The following is a 21828-nucleotide window of genomic DNA, read 5'->3' as shown; positions in this document are numbered from 1 at the left end:
CCCGCTAAGGAAGATTTTTGCAGTCCACTACTTTCTAACGAAGTAGTTTTACCATACTTTTTCCTTCAGTTAAAGCTACTCTGGGCCTAGACACTTGGTTTGTGCTTAAGAAATATAAAACATTTACTCCAGCAAAATTCCTTATTCTCTTTCGCCTAGGATACAGAAAATAAAGGGGGAAAAGAGCTGCAAACTATAGATGTAGTCCAAGTTTTAAAAACGTATTTGTTGAGAGTTCAGCAGAAGTCCGATTCCTTAGGCGATATTGCATAGAGGGGGAAGGGAAGTAGACTAAGACGACAGCAGTCTGCCCCTCCATTAACAGATGGATTAAATCTTTTATCTTCCAGGAATAAAAGTTAACTAACTCAATCTTTGAAGATAAAGTTGTTGAGTCAAAAAGGCATGCTAGCACAGTGTTGAAAGAGAAGATCTCTTAAGAAGAGCTTTCTCAGTCAGCAGCCTGGTGATTGGTACATTCCATCTTGAAGTACTACAAAAATTGCACGCTTTTTTTCATTCCGTAATGCCTTCAGTATGTACAGATGTAGATGACTTCTGTTCTTCAGCGATAAATATATATTCTAACTGCCGAGTTCTCTCCCCCATACTCTCTATGTACTGTCACTTTTTAAACCTCCACACAACTGGTGGAAAATTCTTCATTTATTGGCAGCTTCTCATTCTCAGTAATTTTCCTAAGTTTGATGGAGCACCAGATTTCCAAGAAAGAGAAAAATAAAATTACGTTCCTTACCTGAATTTTGTCTTCTCTGAACAGGGATCTGCTGCTCTGTCAGGACCCACCCTGTGTTGGTTGCATTCAGCAACTCTTTTTGTATTCTGGCTTCATGGGGTTGGTCAATGTCTTTCTCATCAGAGGTTTTCTGGTTGGAGAGAGAAAGAATTGCAAATGTACTCTGCCTAGTACACACTTTTTCCTTGTGCCTCTATTCCAGCAGGGTGACTCATAATTTAAATCTGTTTATTTTTCCTTGCAATTTTACAGCTTTGCACCTCTGTCAGTAGGGCCTGAAGAGACATCTGTGGTTCCACCTACTCACCAGCTGAGAGGGCTACCCAACAGGCTACCCAGCCTTGGTGGAGATGGGGAAAACCAGCAGTTTTCAAAGTTTGATGGAGCAGGGGATTTCCATTCAGAGAAGACAAAACTAATGAAGGAAACTGATTTTTCAACTACTGGTTATGTTAATCTGTCCATAGCAGTTTCAGTCTCATGCAGTTTTTTTTCCTGTCTTGCCTCAGAGTCCCTAGAAAAATTCTTCCCATCTAAGTGGTTTTCTATAGCTTTCAGCACTGTTAACATCTACTATTCTGAGAGTTTCAGAGAGAGATGTGTAATGAATTCTGGGATTAACAGGAAAGGTTGTATGTTAAAGAAGTTTACTTATATGGCTGATGAGTTTCAATACTGTAACTCAGCTGCTTAAGAGGATCTGAATGTTTTTGCTGTCAGAGAAAAGGAGAAGCAAAAAGTATTTTTATTCAGAAGACCACCATGCTTGTCCACTCTAGAAATAAGCCTTTGAGGGAAAACAACAACAACAAAAAGTATTTGAGAGACTGGCAAGGGTTGAAGGAACTAAATCTGCTGTACCAAGCCTGAAAAATAAAAGCAGAACGTACAGATATGCTACCTTTTTACAATATTCACTACTTCCTGGAAAAGAGTTCTTTCATCAGTAGCGTAACTGACTTCTAGTCCTGTAACTCCAGATCTTGTGAGCAAGGGGGCTTGGTCTCTGCTCCCTAGAAAATAAAGTAAAAAAAAAATAATTACAATTTAGAAGGAATTCCATTACTTCAGTCAACAATATTACTTTAGAATAAAACATATAACTGAAAAGAAGTATGGAACACAACCTATAATTATCTTTAAAACTAATTATTATCACAATTAATTCCACGGACTTATTTTGTTCTGCTTGGGTGGAAAAGTTTGTCCTTTTTACTTTGTAAAATTCTACCATAGTGGTAATCTTGCACACATTCTCAGACATAAATAAATTTGATTCAAGCGAAATTTCACCATTTTACATGTACAAGAGTCCAGCTATTAGAAAATTATTTTTGAGTAAGAAATATTAAAGGACCATATGACAGCTCAGTGTTTTCATGGAAAATATGTATTTTAATTGCTAGCTTAGAGTAGTGCTTTGCAAAATGCTTTGAAGAATGAAAATACTACATAATATAGTATAGTTCCTTTTTCAGTACACTTCTTAAAAAACACAGCTAAGTTACTAATAGAAAAACACGAGCAACTGCTCACTTAGTGTATATTAAGAGTGTCTACATTGATAATGTGTGAATAATAGCTAAATTTGTATGCATGCAGGAACTCAACATTTGCCTTCTGTATAAAAAAACTCTTTAAATTAATAATATGCAACACATACTCTGTGTTTTCCTTTTCTCTATACAACAGATAGTAATGTCTCTGATTAAGCCAACAATCTGGAGCTTTTAAAAGGCATTCTACTTTGACACGTTCTTAAGATCTTGAGAATTAAAAAAGTGTGCTTTCAGAAATAAATGTTAAAATGAGTACTGTAACTTACAAAACAATAATAACAAAAAAAGAGAAGAAAAGGTGTATCTCAATGTCAAGTTACCCACAGGGAGCTCAAAAAAGTTTGAACCAAGAAAATATTGACAGCACACATCAATTAAAGCAAGGAATGTCACAACAACATTTACATATCATTTTATTTCACTAACAAGAACAGATAAGAACCTTTGGTTTCTCAAAATATTATTGGACCACTTTACAAAGAGCTGCTTCTTGATAATTTATCAGTGGCGCACACCTGGGGAGCCATAGCGGCTACGCTGTGGAAAATCTCACTTAGTAAGGTAATGGAGATAATTTTTTTTAAAGATAGTAACAAGCATATTGTACCAGAATAAACTTCACTGAGAATCATAAGAACTTAGCTTAACATGATATAATATCTACAATACTTTGAAAAATAAACTGGTAAAAGAAGGCGCTGTTGCCTTAATGCTAAATTTATTTTTGGTAGGTTTTTGTCCACACTTAAATTTTAGACAGTATTTTGTGGTTTAATACACATTCACAATGCCAAAAAAACCCTGAAAGAAAAAGGACTTTTGTTTGGTTGTTTGTTTGGGTTTTTTTTTACTAGCCTAAACCAGTGGTACTCAACCTTTAACAGCTGGAGAGCCACTTCTTTATTAAATGGAGTTGTAGAGCACCATAAAAATCAAGTATCAACAGTGTGATTTTTTTCCATCATGACACTTCAATGTGTGATGATGCTGCCTCAACATCATCACATATTGATACATCACGACATGACACATCAGCATCCTCTCTCCCAGCAGCATTCTGTCTTCAACCCCTTCTGGCTGCTAGGAAGGAGTGGGGTGGAGGGGTGGAAGGGGCAAAAGGGCAAGTTTTTCCCCATTCTGCCCCACAGCTGCTGGGTGGGAGGTGATCTCTACTCTTACCTGTGGGGGGATCCCAGCAGCTCCTTTTCTTTCCCCCTATGGGAGGGGGAACTTCAGCGACTCCCACACTGCTGGTCCATTTGCTCAGTGCTCCCCGCGCTGCCTGATAGAGTGGAGCGCCGATCAGACGCCTACATTGCGAGAGCCGCCTGTAGGGCCATGAAGAGCCACATCCGGCTCTAGAGCCACAGGTTGAGTATCACTGGTCTAAACAAAGCCAAAAAGGTACAATAGAATAAGGGCCCCTGTTTAGATCCTAAAAGGATCAGATAAAACCACAAAAATAACCCTTAAGTAAAATATAAAACATACTGTCTTGCTTTTAACATTTTCTACTTGTAGCTATCCAGCAACTTGAGTAGGAAACTAAAGGCAGGTTTTCCTCTTTACACTTTTAGAACACTGCAGGAGCTTGTCCACAAGTATGCAAACATAGATACTTTGCACATGCCTATGTTATTTGTGGTTTACAGCCCATGCAATAGTTCTTTTGAAGATATAAGCAGGAAAACTCTCTCTATGTTTAACATGGCCATTCATCCAATAGTCAACAAGGCAAAATTAAATGAGCTAAGTAGTAACATAGATACTCGATTTTGCTTGCTACTGTTTGACTACTATGAAACAAGCATCTTCGTAAAACACGTTAAGTAAGAAAAAAGAAATAGGAACCTTGGCTTGAGCGTGTCCTGTCTCTATCAATCACTATAGCACCAGTGATTTCTCTTTGATCAGTATTTGGCAGTGCTGTGTCTGATGAGATGCAATAGAATAAAGCACAGATTGGATCAAACTCTGGGTCTGGTTCCAAATCTCGTCTGGTTCGAGCATGTAACTCCATACTGATGAGGGTAAGGTGTTGGACCTACCAACAAATAAATACAGTAAGTTAGTATGTTTTGGAGCTTTCTTCAAAAAATTTAAGAGGAGATTATTAGTGAAAATGAAGTCATTGCAGACATTTATATGGTCATATTATATTGTAACTAAGAGGTCACACCTGAGAATTACCAGAAACATGCCTCTCTGGATCTCACTTTTTTGCAAAAAGCATTACCTTACAAAAAAGATTAATCACTTAATACATTTTTATACTCAATTATTAAAATTCAGTATTTGTTTCTGAATACTATCATATTCTACCAAAAGCAGAAAATACAAAAAACCAGAAATGCTCAACTTCAACAACTGTAAATTCCTACAATGTTTTCAAACAGCTTTGCATATTGAGCGGAATTAAGTTTCCAGACTGATCAAGAACAAAGAATCACTGTTGGTCTTTATTTTCGTTTCCCTCCCTCCCCAAGACATGCAAACAAGTACGAAGATGAAGTCACTTACAGGAAGATATGGAGAATACCTAACTTTCCCTTCACTTGCATTAATGAACTTCCACATCATGTTGCTACAGCTTTTTGCAGAATGGTTTGCATTAAGAAAACACTAATCCCTATATATTGTACAATTTTGACTCTACAATAAATACTGTAGTATTTAATACTGTTTCAACGCTATGTTGTTGCTCTGTTGTCTTGCATAATATAGTTGATAATGTGGACTAATGGGCAAGTTGGAGGGATTACAAGGGAAAAGTTACAAATATTTCTGAGTATGTAAGATGCCTTGGGGGCAGCCTGATTTCCTCTAGATTTGCATGCTAAATCACTACAGCCATCACTGAAATGAAATTTTACTATCAAGCTCCATCTCCATTTCCTGCAAAATCATTAGTTTCTTGTGGCTTCTGCTATGTCATCTACTCAGTGCATAAAACTTCTATCTCCCCATCTCATATGTAAATTGGTCAACAGCTAATTCCAAGCCATGGATGCGGTGACTGGGAGCACACATGTGCCGGCTGGCCACTTAGCAGCCAAACACGGCAGTACTGTATTCACATTACATCCCTTTCTCCAGCACCAATTTTGATCTCTCTTCCCAGACCAACCACTGATCTACATAAAATATGTAGAAACACTCTTTGAGACATATACCATTTTGTTACATGTAGTAGAAACTGGACAACAGGTTCAGAAGATAACATGTAGAGACACTGGAAAGGCCTGACTGAATGGTGTCAGATGCCTTGTTTCTTAAGGAAACAATCCATGAAAGTTATGGTCAACTAGTTTTTCCAGTAATGTTTTTACACAAAACTTACTATTTCTTCCTTCTGATCTTTCCCTTATTTTTATTTTTTTAAAGGAAGGTTTACAACCTTCTCAACAAAAATACTGTGAAATTTAGTTCAATACTATTAAAGGCACTTAGAGATCAAGCTGAAACTAGTAGAGCAGCCACTTAAAGCTGCAAACATCACACACTGATTAATTTTAAGTCAGGCAGGGACCAAGGAGGAAAATATTTTTAAATTCTGCCATTATAAAACTGGTCTGATAAACTATCATTTTATAAAATAACATGTAACAGTACATTACCTCATGTAAAGATTTTGCTTCCTGCAGGTTTTCCACACTGACTTTAAAACCGTAAGTGTTATTTAAAGATGGTCCTTCAATCTGAGAAGTCTCTTTCTTTGGAGCGCCAAGGGCAGCAAATTGATTCTTATTGGGGACGGGGGGAAGAAAAAAAGCACAGTATAATACTGAAGAAACTACAGGTTGCTAAATTCATATGCAGTATTAAATACAAATTCATCAAAGAAAATGTAAATGCTACACTACAATTACTAAAAAGAAAGCTTTCACCACCTCATCATGTCATTTTTCAACAGTGAAACAACAGTTGTATCTTTCTGCCTTTTAGGAATAATTTTAATGAAACCTCATAGTAAAGCAAGAGGCAATTTGAAATACTTTTAGAAAAAAAAAAGAAAAAAAACCCAAACACAAAAACCCCAAAACCCGCACATATTGGCTTTCTTAGAAGCCTAAGGACAGGGGAACCAGCAAACTCTATTCTCTCTTGAGCAATAATTAATCAAAAACCTCTGTTTCAGTCACCCCTTTTTAAGGCACTGAATTAAGGGTACACTTAAGTACCTACGTGAATACCAGTATGTTGAGAACAAAAGAAAAGACTATTGGGACATTTCAGTTATGCACCTAGCCCACTGTTCCTATTTCCAACACGGGGAGCGGAAACTGTTTAGGGAAAACACGTGAGTCTGATCATTTTATGTGATCCATTCCTTTTCTACTCTGTCAGCGCACCAGTGCCATTCACTGCCTACATTGTTTTCAGAAAATGCTTAGAACACTGTCTGAAAACTAATATACACACAGACACATAAATATACATGTCTGTGTGTGTATATATATACACATATATATATAAAAGGAAAATCACAACAGAACTTAAAAAGGTTGTTGTAACTAAAAGAGGAAAACAACATCCTTACACCGTGTCTCTTTCCAGTTTCGTTAGCATCTCACTACCCTAAAACAAAGAACATACTCTCAATATCCAACTTTTTGTCCTCCTGGCAAATTAAACTGATTTCTTCTTCCTAACTTTGAGTGTACGCTGATTCTATAGCAATTTTACCCTACCAATTTAAATGTATTTTCAAGATCTTAACAGTAAAAGAAAAAAACAACACAGAAGAAAGAGAATGGAAATGTGTACGTGTGGCATAATAAAAATACATCTGTACATAAAAATCTTAATTTACCTTCATTTGTGTGGTTAGAAGTACTCTTCGAAGACCATCAGTATTATTTCCCCTCTTGTGGCTCAGTTTCTGGGCTTTTGGTTCTGTAAACATAGATGAGTGCAAAACTGCTCAGCCTCAATAATATTGTCTATACATTAAACAACATGTTAGAAACAACCAGAGACACTTGATTAATGTTATAAACAAATATTATATATATACACAAATACAACTTTATTCTCTGTCCAGTCCAAAGCACAACTCTTACAATCTGGTATTTACGGACATTTAGGAATGTATAGTACAAGGCCAGTAAGTTGCCAAACCTCACGTGATTATTATCTTGAACATTGCAATGTTATACACACACTACATTGAGATTATGTTTGGAAAAATACAAGCAATGTAACCAATAAGACTTCAAAATCCCCAAAATAAGCTATACTTTTAAATTAAGTTTTTCGCCACAACTTCAGAATTCAGCTACTAGAGACCATCAGGAAGCAAAAGGGTGTTCTGCTTTTAGACTTTTTTCATAATTCAATAGTTACTTTAACAATAATGCACAGGCCTTTTCCCTTCCAAAACTAGTGTTAAATGTATTTTTGTGGAGATGTAATTATTTTCTCATTATGCCAAAATAAATATAATATCTTAGCACATTCAGAAAATTTTTTTGGGTATCATTAGAATCACTTAATGGATTTACCTGTGGATAAAGGAGTAAACCCAAGAACTTCAGGTACTCCATCTTGATTTTTTCTCTGCACAATGGGTGTACTATGTAAGCAAATGGATTCAGAATTTCCAGGATCTTCATTAACTGGAAACGGAGATGTGTCAAAGGATGTCCTAATGTCCTCTTGGGTGGATGGAGAGTTTTGTGCACTTCCAACAGGTACTACATCATTTCCTTCCACAGAAGACAAAATAATATCCTGACTTTTCCACTCTGTGTCTTCTAAATTGGACTGCTTGGGATCTGGAGACGCTACTTGCTGCCAAGGAGGAAGTACTGGAGAATCTGGTGAACTGTAACTGACATAATAATCTTCCTCTTCCTCCTCCTTATCATGTTCTAGTGTTGAAGTAGTAAGTGTTTTGCTTTCAGATGGAGTTTTATTAGAGTCTATGTCATTTTTAGTATTTATAGAATTTCCTATAGTGCTTATAGACTTACCACAGGTTTCCTTGGTTTGTGTTTTTGTAGTATCTGCCACAGAAGCAGAAGAATTCTTTGTAGGCACAACAGGTCTTTCATCTTCCAGGCTAGATAAATTTAGATCTTTAGCTGCTTTTACTACTTCTATAGATTTCTCTTCAGACAATACTGCAGAGCTGAAATTCTCAGCTGCCTTTGCCAGCTCAGCAGGATGATTCTTAGGCAATTTCTTAAAATGTTCATACTCTTCTTTGGCATGAAGCCATATCTGAACTTGCTGTTGGCTTGGAGCACACTTGCATGGCATTATGACTATTTTTTTGTCTTCACTAGTTTTATGGCTATTACTTTCTCTTTTATTAACAGTAGAGTGACCATAACAGGGAGGAGACCCTGGTCTAGGACCTTCTGTCATTGCTGAAAATGCAGTCTTCCAGAGTCGTAGACCTTCTAATGAGAAGTCCCCCTCAAACTCAAGCAGGTCATTTGGAAGTCTAGTTTCCACCGTGAGAAGTCGTCCTCCAATCTCACTGTTAAGAAAATCATTTGAATTATTGTTTTGTTCTAAAATGCATTGCAGGCAGTTCTCAAGATGATACACAAGCAGAGTCCTGCTAACCAGTTTTCTCACTGTCCAATTTCTGTGGGCAGCATCTTTCCTCTACAAACCAAGCAGGCACACTCCCACTTACTACAATAATATCAAGCAATAAAAAAGCCAAAGTGTGATGAATGAAAATGGGTATTTGCATGGGAAGTACAGTAATTCTCAGCTTCAAATGTATGTATATGGGATGTATATCAGCTTCAAATGTATGTAAGATGGGATCTTTCATGCATCTGTGCCACATAACAGCATAAAATTGTTTACAGTAATAAATTAAATTTAATATAATCACAGGCATATGTAGACAGAAATGCATTTAACACAGTACCTTGGCTTTTCTGGAGCATCTGAAGGATTGCTGCAAAATGGTTCCTGATAAATTGTTTCTGCGAGATCATGATCCAGCAAAGTTGCCATGATTTCTTCACGACTGGGTGGGGACATGAGAGGCTTAAGAATGTGAGCAGTACGAGGTGTAAAACTTCCATTCTTTGATTGTGAGGGAGAACTGGTTGATCTTGGTGAACTATCTGGAGTTGGAGTTAATGCCTCACTGTTTCTCGAAACATACAATTCTAAATCCTCAGAAGCTACATCTATAAGTTCACCATCAGGAGAAGACAATATGGATGTAAAAGAGGTATTAACTGAATCAAGTGGTTGACAGGGTTCAAAAGTGGTTTCTTTTCTAACGTGGCTTTGAATCCAGTCTGAGCTGGTTGGCTGAGGAAGGTTAAGAAATCTCTCTTTACTTACTGCATTTATATTCAATTTGAATTTTTCATTTAAACAGACCTCAGTCTCTTGCGTACAAGAGGTATTGACAGAACTAGATATAGATGTTGAAGGATGAACATTTTTCCTCCATTGGCTACGGCAGTGGTTCTCGTTATTATCCAGTGCGGCTTTATCAAAAAGCTCAGGGCTCAGGGAACCAGGCCGTATCCATTTACTTGTGCTTGAAGAATGCTGCTTTTCTTCCTCAGATTTTTGGTCATTATGACACAGAAAGTCATTTTCTGTTGTTTGTCCAGAACCAAGATCTTGAACTGCATCACTCAAGAACTTCTGGGGCAAATTTTGATCTGCTGGGACAAACTGGCTTGCGGAATAAAAGCTGCAAAATCCAGTTTGACCTATAGCATTAATATCAAAGTTGTAATTGTGGTCTGGAGACAAGCTGTCTTCAAGTGAGTAGCAGCTTTCAAAACCAGGGTCTGAAAAAAAAATAGGGCTGTCATCAGACACAGAGTGATCAATGCGGCTAGTGATCTGCTGGCTTAAAGACTCCTTTTTCGAAAGTTTTGGTGTTTTTTCTTTAGGTTTTGTATTCCTGGGAGCACGACATTTTCTTGGTGATGTGACTGACCGTGACCTTTTGATTGCTTTATTCTGTTCAAGAGAGCATGGTATATTCCTGTTCAGCTGTGTTTTAGCTGGTAATGGTTCCTGTGTTACACTTGCATTCTGAGCTTTCTGCTGTCTCTTCTGGAGCAACTCTTTCAAAACAGCTAGGCCAGACTGTCCTTCACTGAACGCTGATGGGGCCACGATAGTCCTGTTTTTATACTGGGAGATGGGTTTTGGTTGCGTGGTTGTTTCTGACAGAGATCTCTGTTTTACCTTTTCAGGTTGAAAATGTGACATATCAAAAATAAATCCTCTCTGGTTCTGATCCCAATTTAACTGTTTCACTGGACTCTTTAAAGATGTTACAAAACAGTTCTTAGGCAACTGAAGTGGCCCAGGGCTTTCCTCAGATGACTTACGAATAGAAGGACAAGGATCAGAATGCTTGGATGCCTCTGGTAAACAAAAAATCTGCTGTTGATTATTGTCTTTACAATGCAAATAGTTAGTGGCATGTAACTGATCCATCTTCACTGTGTCCGAAGAGTCATGAGCTTCATTTAATTTCCCAGCTGGCAGTAAATACCTGTTTTGCAATTTTTTTATCTCTTCTGCTTTTGCAGAAGTCTTATCTTTAGAGATGTGCACATTCTGTGTTACCTGAGTTGAGTGATTAGACGGATCAAATATGTTTTGAATGAGAGCAGAATCCTTCATTCTAAATATAGCACTTTGAGTCCTGGGCCTTTGAGAGCTCATTTTTGATACTTCTCTTCCAGATGCCACAGGAGTAGATGCAAGAGATGAATGAGGGTCTTCTTGTGGAGCAGGTAAACACTGTGCACCTACAGGCTTATCAGTTTCCATCAATGAATGAAAACAGCCTGATGAATTAACTTGTGCATCAGCTGCTGAAGGGAGCTGTGCTGATGGTAGATATCCTGCTGAATAACCAGGAAGAGGACTGTCTTTCTGGTTATGAAATGGTTGTGAGTTGATAGAGTTGTAAGAAATCTCAGGCAGATCTTGATGTTTCAGCACAAACTTCACTTCTGCAGCAGAGCAAGTATTTCCTTTTTCATCTTTAAATACAACGTGCTTTCTTGAGAATGCTTTTTCGGTTGTTTTTTGTCTTTGTTTTGTTCTAGGTTTCTTCTTTCCATCATCTGCTGGTTTATCAGCTTGATCAATCTTTTTCTTTTTCTTGGTAGATACAGTGGGGCTAGCAAATTTCTTTTTACATTTCTTAACCTGAGTTTTTGCTCGACTATTTTTTCCTACACTAGAATTAACAGTCTTGCTGTTGTACATATTGGGCCCCCTACTAAATAAAGCTTCTCTGTCCAGGTTGGTCAAAATTTCTTCTGCTTTTGGATCCGTGGGAGACCAGCAGCGAGGTGGAGATGTGTTTACTGGGCTTGTGCTTCTCTCAGAAAGAAAACCTAACTTAGACATAACATCACTATAGTTACAGTCACAGTCTTCAGCTTCAGCATTGTAGGATGGCAAAGGAGGAGAAAGAATTGTATGAGTCCTTTTTCTGAAAGTTAAAGTTCTTTTAATATTTTTACTACCTGTTTTTTGTGGTTTTCCAGCTTTTTTCTTGGTTGACTTATGTTTTGCTTTCCTTTTGTGACTTTTCTTTGGTGTTAGTGGATAAATAGGATATTTGGTTGCAGGAGAGTCAGGAACTTTTGGCCAAAAGTCCTTTAAAGGTGCAAGCTTTTTATATAAGTTCATCTTTTCCTCTGTGAGTACTACTCTTTCCTCACTAGAATCTACTTTCCCTAGTTTAACAAGCATATTTTTTCTCCCTCTAAATCTATTGATGATAATATATTTAATAATAACAGGTGGCAATTTTTTAGAAAGTTTTCTACGCTTTCGAGACTTCTGAGACCCATCCAAACTTTCAACACTTTCTATCGGTTGAGGTAGATTAATTTTTGAGTTGTGTGCGACAAAGCTTGATTCACTGTCTTCAGTCTCATAATTTACCTTTCTTTTCGTTCGGAGTGTATATTTATTCCCACATAATCCAAATGACTGCTCAGTTTCAAGAGATCCATCTGCAAACTGGCAGTCAGTATAATTAGCAGTGCTTGTAGGCATTTTGTTTCCAAAAGCCTCAAGAGGAACTTGAACTAAGTCACTAGGTAAAGCACTATCCTTATCAGGAATGTTACTAGAAGCATTACCTTGTGTATAGCAGCTTTCCTTCACTGATACAACATCGTTTACACTTGCAGGCTCCTGATGATTGATAAAACTATGTTTCTTTTTATTCAGCTTCAACCTGGACTGTTTGTTGCCTTGCTGTAATTTATATGTCACGGGAGCTAACTTCTGTGGTCGACTGAGACAATTAGAAAGAACAACACTAGGAAAGAACATATAATGGGCTGCTTGTTGACTAAGACTTGGCTTTTCTACTTTATGCTCCTGAAATTCCTCATACCTAATTTTAAGCTTATTAAGGCCACCTTCATCAGTGTTATTTTCAAGTGAACGTACCACAGTTCGACTGCCTCCTGAACAAGACACCAATTCACAATTTTCTGTAACTGTTGCTGGAAAAAACCTATTTATACTTGCACTGCTGGATTTTTCATTTACTTCAGAGGACATTTTACCTTTAGAGTGGTTCAAATCAGAAAAGTTAAATAAGTTTTTATTCAACATGCTGTCACCAATGTGGCGGCCCATATGCATAAAAGAGACATCCTTTTCAGCCTTTCTGATGCTAGTATACTTCCTACTAGGTATCTGTCTGCTCACTGATGAAATATCATCTTCATACTCAAAAATATTATTTTCACATGAAGGAACTGTGAGAGCATCTTTCTTGTTATTGTCTTTGTGCGAGTTTTCTGCATGGGTACTATTGCTGAACGGAGCTGGGTACTTTGCTGAGTAAGTGCTTTCTTTTGTAAGAGAATGGACTGAAAGTTCAGGTCTTGTTTCTGTGCTTGGTTGTGAGAGGTCTTCTACTAAATCTTCATTATTCAAAACATGGTTAGAAAGGGCACTTGTGTGTTTACACTGAAAAGTAATTTTAGCAGAAGATGGGGGTTCTAGCGTAGCAGCATCTTTGTGAAAGATTGAGGTCTTTACAGACATTTTGCTTGTTGCAATGACGGAGGAATGAGTTCGAGAACTTTCATTATTCAAAGGATTGTCTGAAATGGAAGACAAGCAATTTTATTCTAGTTTTCCTGTAAAAAAGTAACCTAAGGCATCAACCATTTTAATGACATTTTCCTGAAAGCCCTCCCATCCAAAGAAGAAACAAAACTCTTCCAAATCACATTGCATTTATGATCATGACAACTACAGACCCAGAGTATGAGTTGCTTTATCAAAATCACATTGTCAGTATTTACGTCTCAGCCGGTTACTCCTACATGGTAGGCTTGCATACCATTGCCAAAGATTTCATGCTGGTTTCTGAAAGGCTTCTAAGATCACTTTCAGATAACTAAATACACACAGACTGATTTCTAGAAAAGCTTGTATCCTGCTTTGACCCTGAGAAATATGCATACTCATTGGCTCTGAAAAACAAAGAACTTACCTAGATGACTTTCCCCATATAGAAAAGTCATCGCACAGAAAGCTAAAGTACTATCTTACAACATGGCAAGGGCTTTTTATTAACTGTCCTGTGTGCTAAGCATAGGTAGTTTGCTGCACTTTTATGAAGCAGAGCAATCCACCACCCATTCAGGTGTTTATGCAAGGAGCTCGCACCTATTTAGTTAGATCATGAATCCATGCATTAACATTCCCACACACATCTGTGACAAGCGTGTGCTGCAGTAACTGTCCTGTGCAGCAGACTCATCACATGATACCTGGGATGATTTCTCTCTCTTTTCCTCATACTTTTGCCACATTTACTGCAGGATAAGTGTGGACAGGCAGGTGGTAACTAACAAACTAACAACTGGTTTGCAGCAACTCTGTGCTTGCTCATAACCACAACGACCACCAAGTAATTTGAAGGAGTTTATTCCTCTGCAAAGAGGCAGTTAACACAGAGCTCCTGGCACACAGCAATTTGTTCATGTGTCCCCATCTTTAGCTGAAATGTTGAAGGGGGATAGGAGTTATGAAACATGCTGTATGACCTGGAAGCACGCGCTGCACACTGTCATACTGGACAGGGGATCCTTTGGGCCTTTACTGTAAGTCTCAACCAATTTGGGGATTATCTTAGATTTGTGCTGCTGTCAGTTTAGCAATTTATTTGTTGCCAGGTGACAAAAATAAAAGGAAGTCTCAATCTGTTTCTAATAACATTTTCTAATGCATAGACAGAGTCCCTGAGCTGTGAAACACAGCTGGGATATGCTGCCTATGATTCTTTGAGGGTAGGATTCCACAAAAAGAATGTGGATGGTTAACTGAAAAGCAAGAAAATGGGAGTTTCGTGAAGTGTCAACAAACACTTGGAAGATACCTGACTATTCAGATATAACAATTGCAAAAATACTTGTCAGTCAGTCAGATGTTATGAACACAGATTCACGTGTGGATAAGCATTTATAAATTTAGATGAACTGGACTGAGATCTGTTTTGATTTTACTGTATCTCCTGTTATAAGAAGTTGATGTAAAAGTTCACAGTAATAAACTCCTTCTACACTGACATTCTTCTTCTGCATGTGATATTTCATATACTTAAAATATCCTAAAATTTAAACAATGATTTAAGATACAGTCTCATTAGCCAGAAGCATCCCTTTTTACATTAAATTACAAAGTACTGCAAATAAGGAAATTACAATTGTATATTTTGCAAAACCAAATCATATTAGTAGTACAAGCCATGTATGAACCCTACCATTATACCTATAAAAGCAAAGGAAAAAGCAACTTATGCTTTAAACAGTGAACACAAAAGAATGGCTGTGGTTGACTATGTAATAAGATCATATAGCTCACTTTTTCTAATACAGAATTGCTAAAAGATTTATTAAGACTTATGTATTTCATATCCTAATATATATTTGTTATTTTTGTCAAACAGCTTCAAGAGACACAAACTAATACAGAAATTTTGTAAAGCATTACATTCCTGCCAAGAAGAGCAAATGCAACAATAGGAAATTAGGTACATGCATGAGCATAAACAAGATTTTACATTAACCAGTTCGTACTATGGATTAAGAAAGAAGCTTCTGTACAAAGTGATGTTAACCACAAATTTCAAATTTTAAAGGCAGTAAAATATGACTTAATACAACATTTCTAAACAAAGAACAACTACCATTGATTAGACCAAGAAGAAAAGAACCTGAGAAAACCCTGGCTAGAGATATATATTTTTCCCCATAAGATCCATACATTTTACATTGTTTTGCTCAACAGAATTTTATAAATGTGAAAATATGTAGATTGCCTAATGAAACAAATAATAATATTTACATATTTGACCTCAATATTTACATATGACCTCAGAAGAAGTCAGGATAGAGGAGGAATCTGTCTTGGTTGATGAGGGCTGGGTCAGGGACCAATTAAGCAACCTGGATGTCCATAAATCCATGGGCCCTGATGGGATGCACCCGCGGGTGCTGAGGGAGCTGGCGGAAGTCATTGCTAGGCCACTCTCCATCATCTTTGCTAAGTCATGGGCAACAGGAGAGGTGCCTGAGGACTGGAGGAAAGCGAATGTCACTCCAGTCTTGAAAAAGGGCAAGAAGGAGGACCCGGGTAACTATAGACCGGTCAGCCTCACCTCCATCCCCGGAAAGGTGATGGAGCAACTTGTTCTTGGTGCTGTCTCTAGGCACATCAAGGATAGGGGGATCATTAGGGGCAGTCAACATGGCTTCACCAACGGGAAGTCTTGCTCAACCAACTTGATAGCCTTTTATGAGGATGTTACCCGGTGGATAGATGATGGTAAAGCTGTGGATGTGGTCTATCTCGATTTCAGTAAAGCGTTTGACACGGTCTCCCACAGCATCCTCGCAGCTAAACTGAGGAAGTGTGGTCTGGATGATCGGGTAGTGAGGTGGATTGTGAACTGGATGAAGGAAAGAAGCCAGAGAGTAGTGGTCAGCGGGACAGAGTCCAGTTGGAGGTCTGTGTCTAGCGGAGTTCCGCAAGGGTCGGTTCTGGGACCAGTTCTATTCAATATATTCATTAATGACTTGGATGAGGGATTAGAGTGCGCTGTCAGCAAGTTCGCTGATGACACAAAACTGGGAGGAGTGGCTGACACACCGGAAGGCTGCGCAGCCATTCAGAGAGACCTGGACAGGCTGGAGAGTTGGGCGGGGAGAAATTTAATGAAATATAACAAGGGCAAGTGTAGAGTCCTGCATCTGGGCAAGAACAACCCCATGTACCAGTACAAGTTGGGGACAGAGCTGTTGGAGAGCAGCGTAGGGGAAAGGGACCTGGGGGTCCTAGTGGACAACAGGATGACCATGAGCCAGCAGTGTGCCCTTGTGGCCAAGAAGGCCAATGGCATCCTGGGGTGTATTAGAAGGGGTGTGGTCAGCAGGTCGAGAGAGGTTCTCCTCCCCCTCTACTCTGCCCTGGTGAGGCCGCATCTGGAATATTGTGTCCAGTTCTGGGCCCCTCAGTTCAAGAAGGACAGGGAACTGCTAGAGAGAGTCCAGCGCAGAGCCACGAAGATGATTAAGGGGGTGGAACATCTCCCTTATGAGGAGAGGCTGAGGGAGCTGGGTCTCTTTAGCTTAGAGAAGAGGAGACTGAGGGGGGACCTCATTAATGTTTCTAAATATGTAAAGGGCAAGTGTCAAGAGGATGGAGCCAGGCTCTTCTCAGTGACATCCCTTGACAGGACAAGGGGCAATGGGTGCAAGCTGGAGCACAGGAGGTTCCACTTAAATTTGAGGAAAAACTTCTTTACTGTAAGGGTGACTGAACACTGGAACAGGCTGCCCAGAGAGGTTGTGGAGTCTCCTTCTCTGGAGACATTCAAAACCCGCCTGGACGCGTTCCTGTGTGATATGGTCTAGGCAATCCTGCCCCGGCAGGGGGATTGGACTAGATGATCTTTCGAGGTCCCTTCCAATCCCTAACATTCTGTGATTCTGTGATTCTGTGATTTGCCTAACCTCAAAGCTTGCATTCTATTAACTAAGGTTATTTGATCAAAGACAGCAAGTTATAAAAAGATGGCAAGAGATATCTCTACAAAATTAATTTTTTATAGATTTTGAAAGGCAGTTTCTTATGCACCAGCTTTGCCACTGCATAGTTTTAACTCATGTAATCCCAAGATGTGAACATGCAATCTGCTGAATGAAACATAGGTTCAAGCAAAGGCTCGCTGTATTTTAGCACGAGTGGCAAATACTCGCAAAGCAAAGAACCATCTAAATTTACACAATAATACATTTACTATTTACAATGAAATCCTAACAAGATAAATGATCCTAAAGAATCATTAATTTTAACACCATATTTGCATATCAAATAGTAACAGAAAAATATCCCTTGCAACAAGGTAACTATCTTTTCCATAAAGCTAATTAAACAATGCCCTTTTTTGGATCATTAATACAATAGGAAAAGCAGATTCTGGTAATTTGTAGAGAGTATTGAGATTAAAATAGTGTTGGTTTATGAGGAGGATGTTAAGGGCCTGTTTCTGCAATCTGTTGAAAGCATTTCCTTCCAATTGAAACAAGAACCGAAAACAGTTTGGCACTTTTGAAAATTAGCCAATTGATCTGAAAATTAACTAAGACCCAGGTAACAATTCAATTTCCAAAGCTGTTTTTCTGTTTACTTACCACCATTTTCATCTGCAGTCCCATCTAACTGAGGTATAGAGAGATTAGTTAGGAGTGTATTGTTACCACTCCACTCCATTTCTTCCTCTGAAGATGAATCCTCTTCTGTTGAACTTCGATGCATAGTTTTGCCAGCTGACCTAGAGAAAAATGAAAGAACTAATTAATGCACAATACTTCTCAGAAAATACCAACAGCCACAGGGAACCTCAAAATCAAAGGGGTGTGGTGCTGTATAGTTGTGTAATTTGGGGGAGCAAAGGGAAACAAACAAAAAAATTGTTACATTTCTCACCTAGAAACTAAAAATGTTATCCAATGTTACTATTTTAAGAGGCAACAGTGGTATCCAACCATTTAAAAACTACAGACAAAACCAGCAGGATTCACTAGCTTAAGAAGTTAAACAGAAGTCATTTAGATGCTTAATTTTATTTCAATTTTACTGAAATTTAATTTCATTGCTTGAAGGTGCTTGAAATTTGAAGACAATCAACTATGCAAAATTATTTCAGTTTACCTCTTAGCAAACAGATATTTACTCCCTTTTTAAAGGAGTCTTTACTGTATTATAACAATTCTCTCTCTTGGCAGGCTTAACTAAAGCACAACCACCAAACCAATGTTTGTTTCCATCCTTCCTTGAGAATTCTGATGTTGCTGTTGCTAATACTTAAGTTGCTTTTACTAAGTTAACTGCTCTAACACTGCCATTTTTACAGTCATAAATCTCCTGGGAAAAAGAAAAAAGAAGTAAATCTACAAAGAAAAGCTTCTACAAATTTTTCAGGTTTTTAAGGTGGCATGGCTTTATATGGGGAAAAAAAGAAACAACTATATAAACCAAATAAACAAACCCTCCAGTATATTACAACTCTAGAAGCACTTCAGAATGTGATTTCTTCTTTAAAATAAAGTATGAGATGGACATAATTCTTCATAGAAATAAGCTATTCGTGGCTACAAGAGAAAAATCCAAATAAATATTAAGGAACTGAGGTTTGGGTTTGTGTGTTTGTTTTGTTTGTTTGTTTGTTTGTTTTCAAGATAATCTATCCTAGCAGCTTGATATATCGAAATGTTATTGTGTAGTACCTTAAAAGGTATAAAATACAAAGGTTTTGAAGTTACAGGAAGGAAAATCCACAATAACCTAAATACAGTCTACTTCTAAAGAACTCTTATCTGTGGAGTTTGACCAGAGCATGAATTACACGTATCATAACACCACAGACATCTGAATGTGCTCAGCACTGAGCCAACTTAGATCAAGCCTTGCTTATTAGCTCAGGAACAACAGGTTCAAAAATGGCTATACGATTTCCAGCCTAACTCAAGTCTGGAAGCAGCATGACTTGGAAGAGAGACCCAACTAACAAGCACCGCTAGGTACAGAGTGGCCAAGCCCTAAGTGAGCTTAATTCTTCCTGTTCTATGTTCCCTTCCCAAAACATGGAAAAGTACACGGCAAAAGACACTCAGCTCTATATGCAAATGAATCTCAAACTGGGAAAAGCAATCAATACTCTAGAGAGTAGGGCCGCTATTCTGAGGGATCTCAACAGTGTGGGGAATGAGCTAACAGGAACCTCATGGACTTTAAAAAAGACAAATCCAAATGTCCCACAAATGGGATGAAATAACCCCATGCACTGCTACAGGCAGGGAGAGAGCTGGCTAGGAAGTGGCTTTGTGGAACAGGATGCAAAATCGCTGGTGGACAACCAGTTGAACCTGATAGTGTGCAGTGTGCCTTTGTAGCAAAGGCGGCCAGTTGCATCTTGGGCTGTGATTGCAAGACTGTAGCTAGTTCTGGTAGTTGTGAGGCTGCATCTGGAGTACTGTGCTCAGTTTTGGGCATCCTACTACAAGACAGACACTGACAAACTGGAGCAAATCCAGGTGAGGAGCACCAGGGTGACTGGGGGCTGGAGCACATGATGTATAAGGAGAGGCTAAGGGAACAGGATTTATTCGGCCTTGAGAAAAAACTAAGAGGAGATCTTGTTGCACTTGTCAAGTATCCAATGGGTGGATATAAAGAAGATGAAACCAGATTCAGAGGTGCGCGGTGATGTGAAAAGGGCAATGGGCACAGGGCTGCCTCAGGGAACATTATGTACAAGGAAAACATTCTTTATTATGAGGGCGTTCAAACACTGGAACAGTTGCCCATAGGCTATGCAATCTCTGTCTTTGGAAATACTCAGCCCTTGACCAGATAATGCCCTGAGCAACTGATCTATCCAAAGCTGCTTTGAGCAGGGCACTGGACTATACAGCATTTAGATGTTTCTTCCAACCTGAATTATGTGATAATCCTGTGCATGAAGCAAATCTTTTGTCCACTTCAGTAAACCCAGTCAGGCTGGAGACAACTTCTGCAGATAACAACTTAGATCCCTCCACATTCAAGCCCATCAGTTTAGATTCCAGGAAAATTTGCCTAACACAGCATGATACCACCACACATGAACCAGTCCAAGTCTTGATAAGCTTTTTGCTCCAGTTCAGCACAAATTAAACCCAAGCCATTTAATTCAGTCAGTAGGGTGTTGTTACTCCTCATTATCTCAATATATTTTTTTATATAATGGAAGATTGGTGAATACCCAATAACAGAAGTGTGATAGTATGGATACGGTAGGATGCATTAGGAAGCAGTACAGACAGAATGAGCCTGAGCAGAAAAAGGCTGGATCCATCGTCAGACTCAAACTGGTTCTTTGTGCATGAGCAGAATCATGCAGGGGGCAGAGATACTCATGGCCTCTTCTGAAGTCAGTCCAAATTCTGCAGAAATCACACTGAAGCAAAGCTTGTAATTCCCTCTGAACATGAGCTGACTCCCCGTGGAGGCACCTGGTATGTACATTCCCCTCGTGCTTTCTGTCTGGGATTCAGATGTAGGCATATATGAGCGAGTTATTAGTCAGCCAGCTCATCAAGTCTGATAAGTTTTTAAATAGGATTCTTTATTGCATAAAAGCAATAAGATTCAGGATCCTACCTGCCTCCAGAAGTTGTACAGTCGTGGCCATACATAGCTGTGCCTGAGCTAATAAATTCCGCAAGATATAGGCTGGTTTTACACAGAAAGTACTACTAAACTGAAGATTAAAGTTAAGTGTTTTAGATGGAAATTCCAACTTTTCAGACTACTGTGAGGGAAAAAATCAAAGAAAATCAAAGGTCAGGTAGGAAAAGCAGCTTTACAGGTAAATTATCTTTGGAACTAGGACACTAATGATCTAACTTCTGATTCTGTTACAACTTTTCTAAATGTCTTCAGGAAAGAAAAGATAAATATTTCCATGACTCTCTTGCTCTCTTGAGCCACACTATAATTATTATTTCTGATGAAAAAAAAAATCTAAATATGTCTATGAAGTCTCTCATCTTTCAAATAGAATTATAAATACCAGGTCTGGTGCCCAAAGCAGGGGTGAAGAGAAAATGGATACAGCTTCTTTCAATGCCTGTCAGTGAAGACTGTACAAAAGGTCATTACAACCTGAGAAGGTGTTCCAAGAATCTTGACCTTAAAAATATTCAAGCTGCTGACCTTTAGCAGTCCAGGAGAGTGAGCAACATTCACGTTTCGATTTAAGCTTTGAACATGGAAACAAACGGGTGTTTTTCTCAGGCTTCTAGGTCAGTCTTCACAAGAGTACTTCTTAAATATTCACTTCAGTAAAAGGTACAGGCACACCAGATGTACAAGATACAACTTAACATTTGTACTACATCCAAGGTGTGACCTTAAAAGGAGGTTACAACTACAGTTTTTGTATTCAGACTTGTAGGACAAAAAACCTAC

At 38.5% G+C, this 21828-nt stretch overlaps 1 protein-coding gene across 5 annotated transcripts in view; it reads right to left on the bottom strand.

Annotated features, from left to right (window-relative positions):
• The window catches only part of REV3L (REV3 like, DNA directed polymerase zeta catalytic subunit), a 135231-nt gene that overhangs the window by 37072 nt on the left and 76331 nt on the right, over positions 1-21828 (bottom strand). For 3 of the 5 annotated variants that reach the window (XM_068409845.1, XM_068410022.1, XM_068410103.1), the window contains exons 12-18: positions 18009-18148; positions 9209-13409; positions 7821-8803; positions 7130-7212; positions 5934-6059; positions 4168-4360; positions 1659-1770 (exon numbers count right to left, since the gene is read on the bottom strand). In XM_068409845.1, the coding sequence (XP_068265946.1) occupies positions 1659-1770; positions 4168-4360; positions 5934-6059; positions 7130-7212; positions 7821-8803; positions 9209-13409; positions 18009-18148 (5838 nt within the window). The remainder of the gene's footprint in view (positions 1-1658; positions 1771-4167; positions 4361-5933; positions 6060-7129; positions 7213-7820; positions 8804-9208; positions 13410-18008; positions 18149-21828) is intronic. The other 2 variants (XM_068410189.1, XM_068409934.1) reach the window with 2 other exon arrangements.

This window comes from Nyctibius grandis, chromosome 1, assembly GCF_013368605.1.
Source record: "Nyctibius grandis isolate bNycGra1 chromosome 1, bNycGra1.pri, whole genome shotgun sequence".
In the NCBI taxonomy this organism is placed as follows: Eukaryota; Metazoa; Chordata; class Aves; order Nyctibiiformes; family Nyctibiidae; genus Nyctibius; species Nyctibius grandis.
Note: the sequence above shows the minus strand (reverse complement) of the source record. Positions and strands in the feature narration are given on the sequence as shown.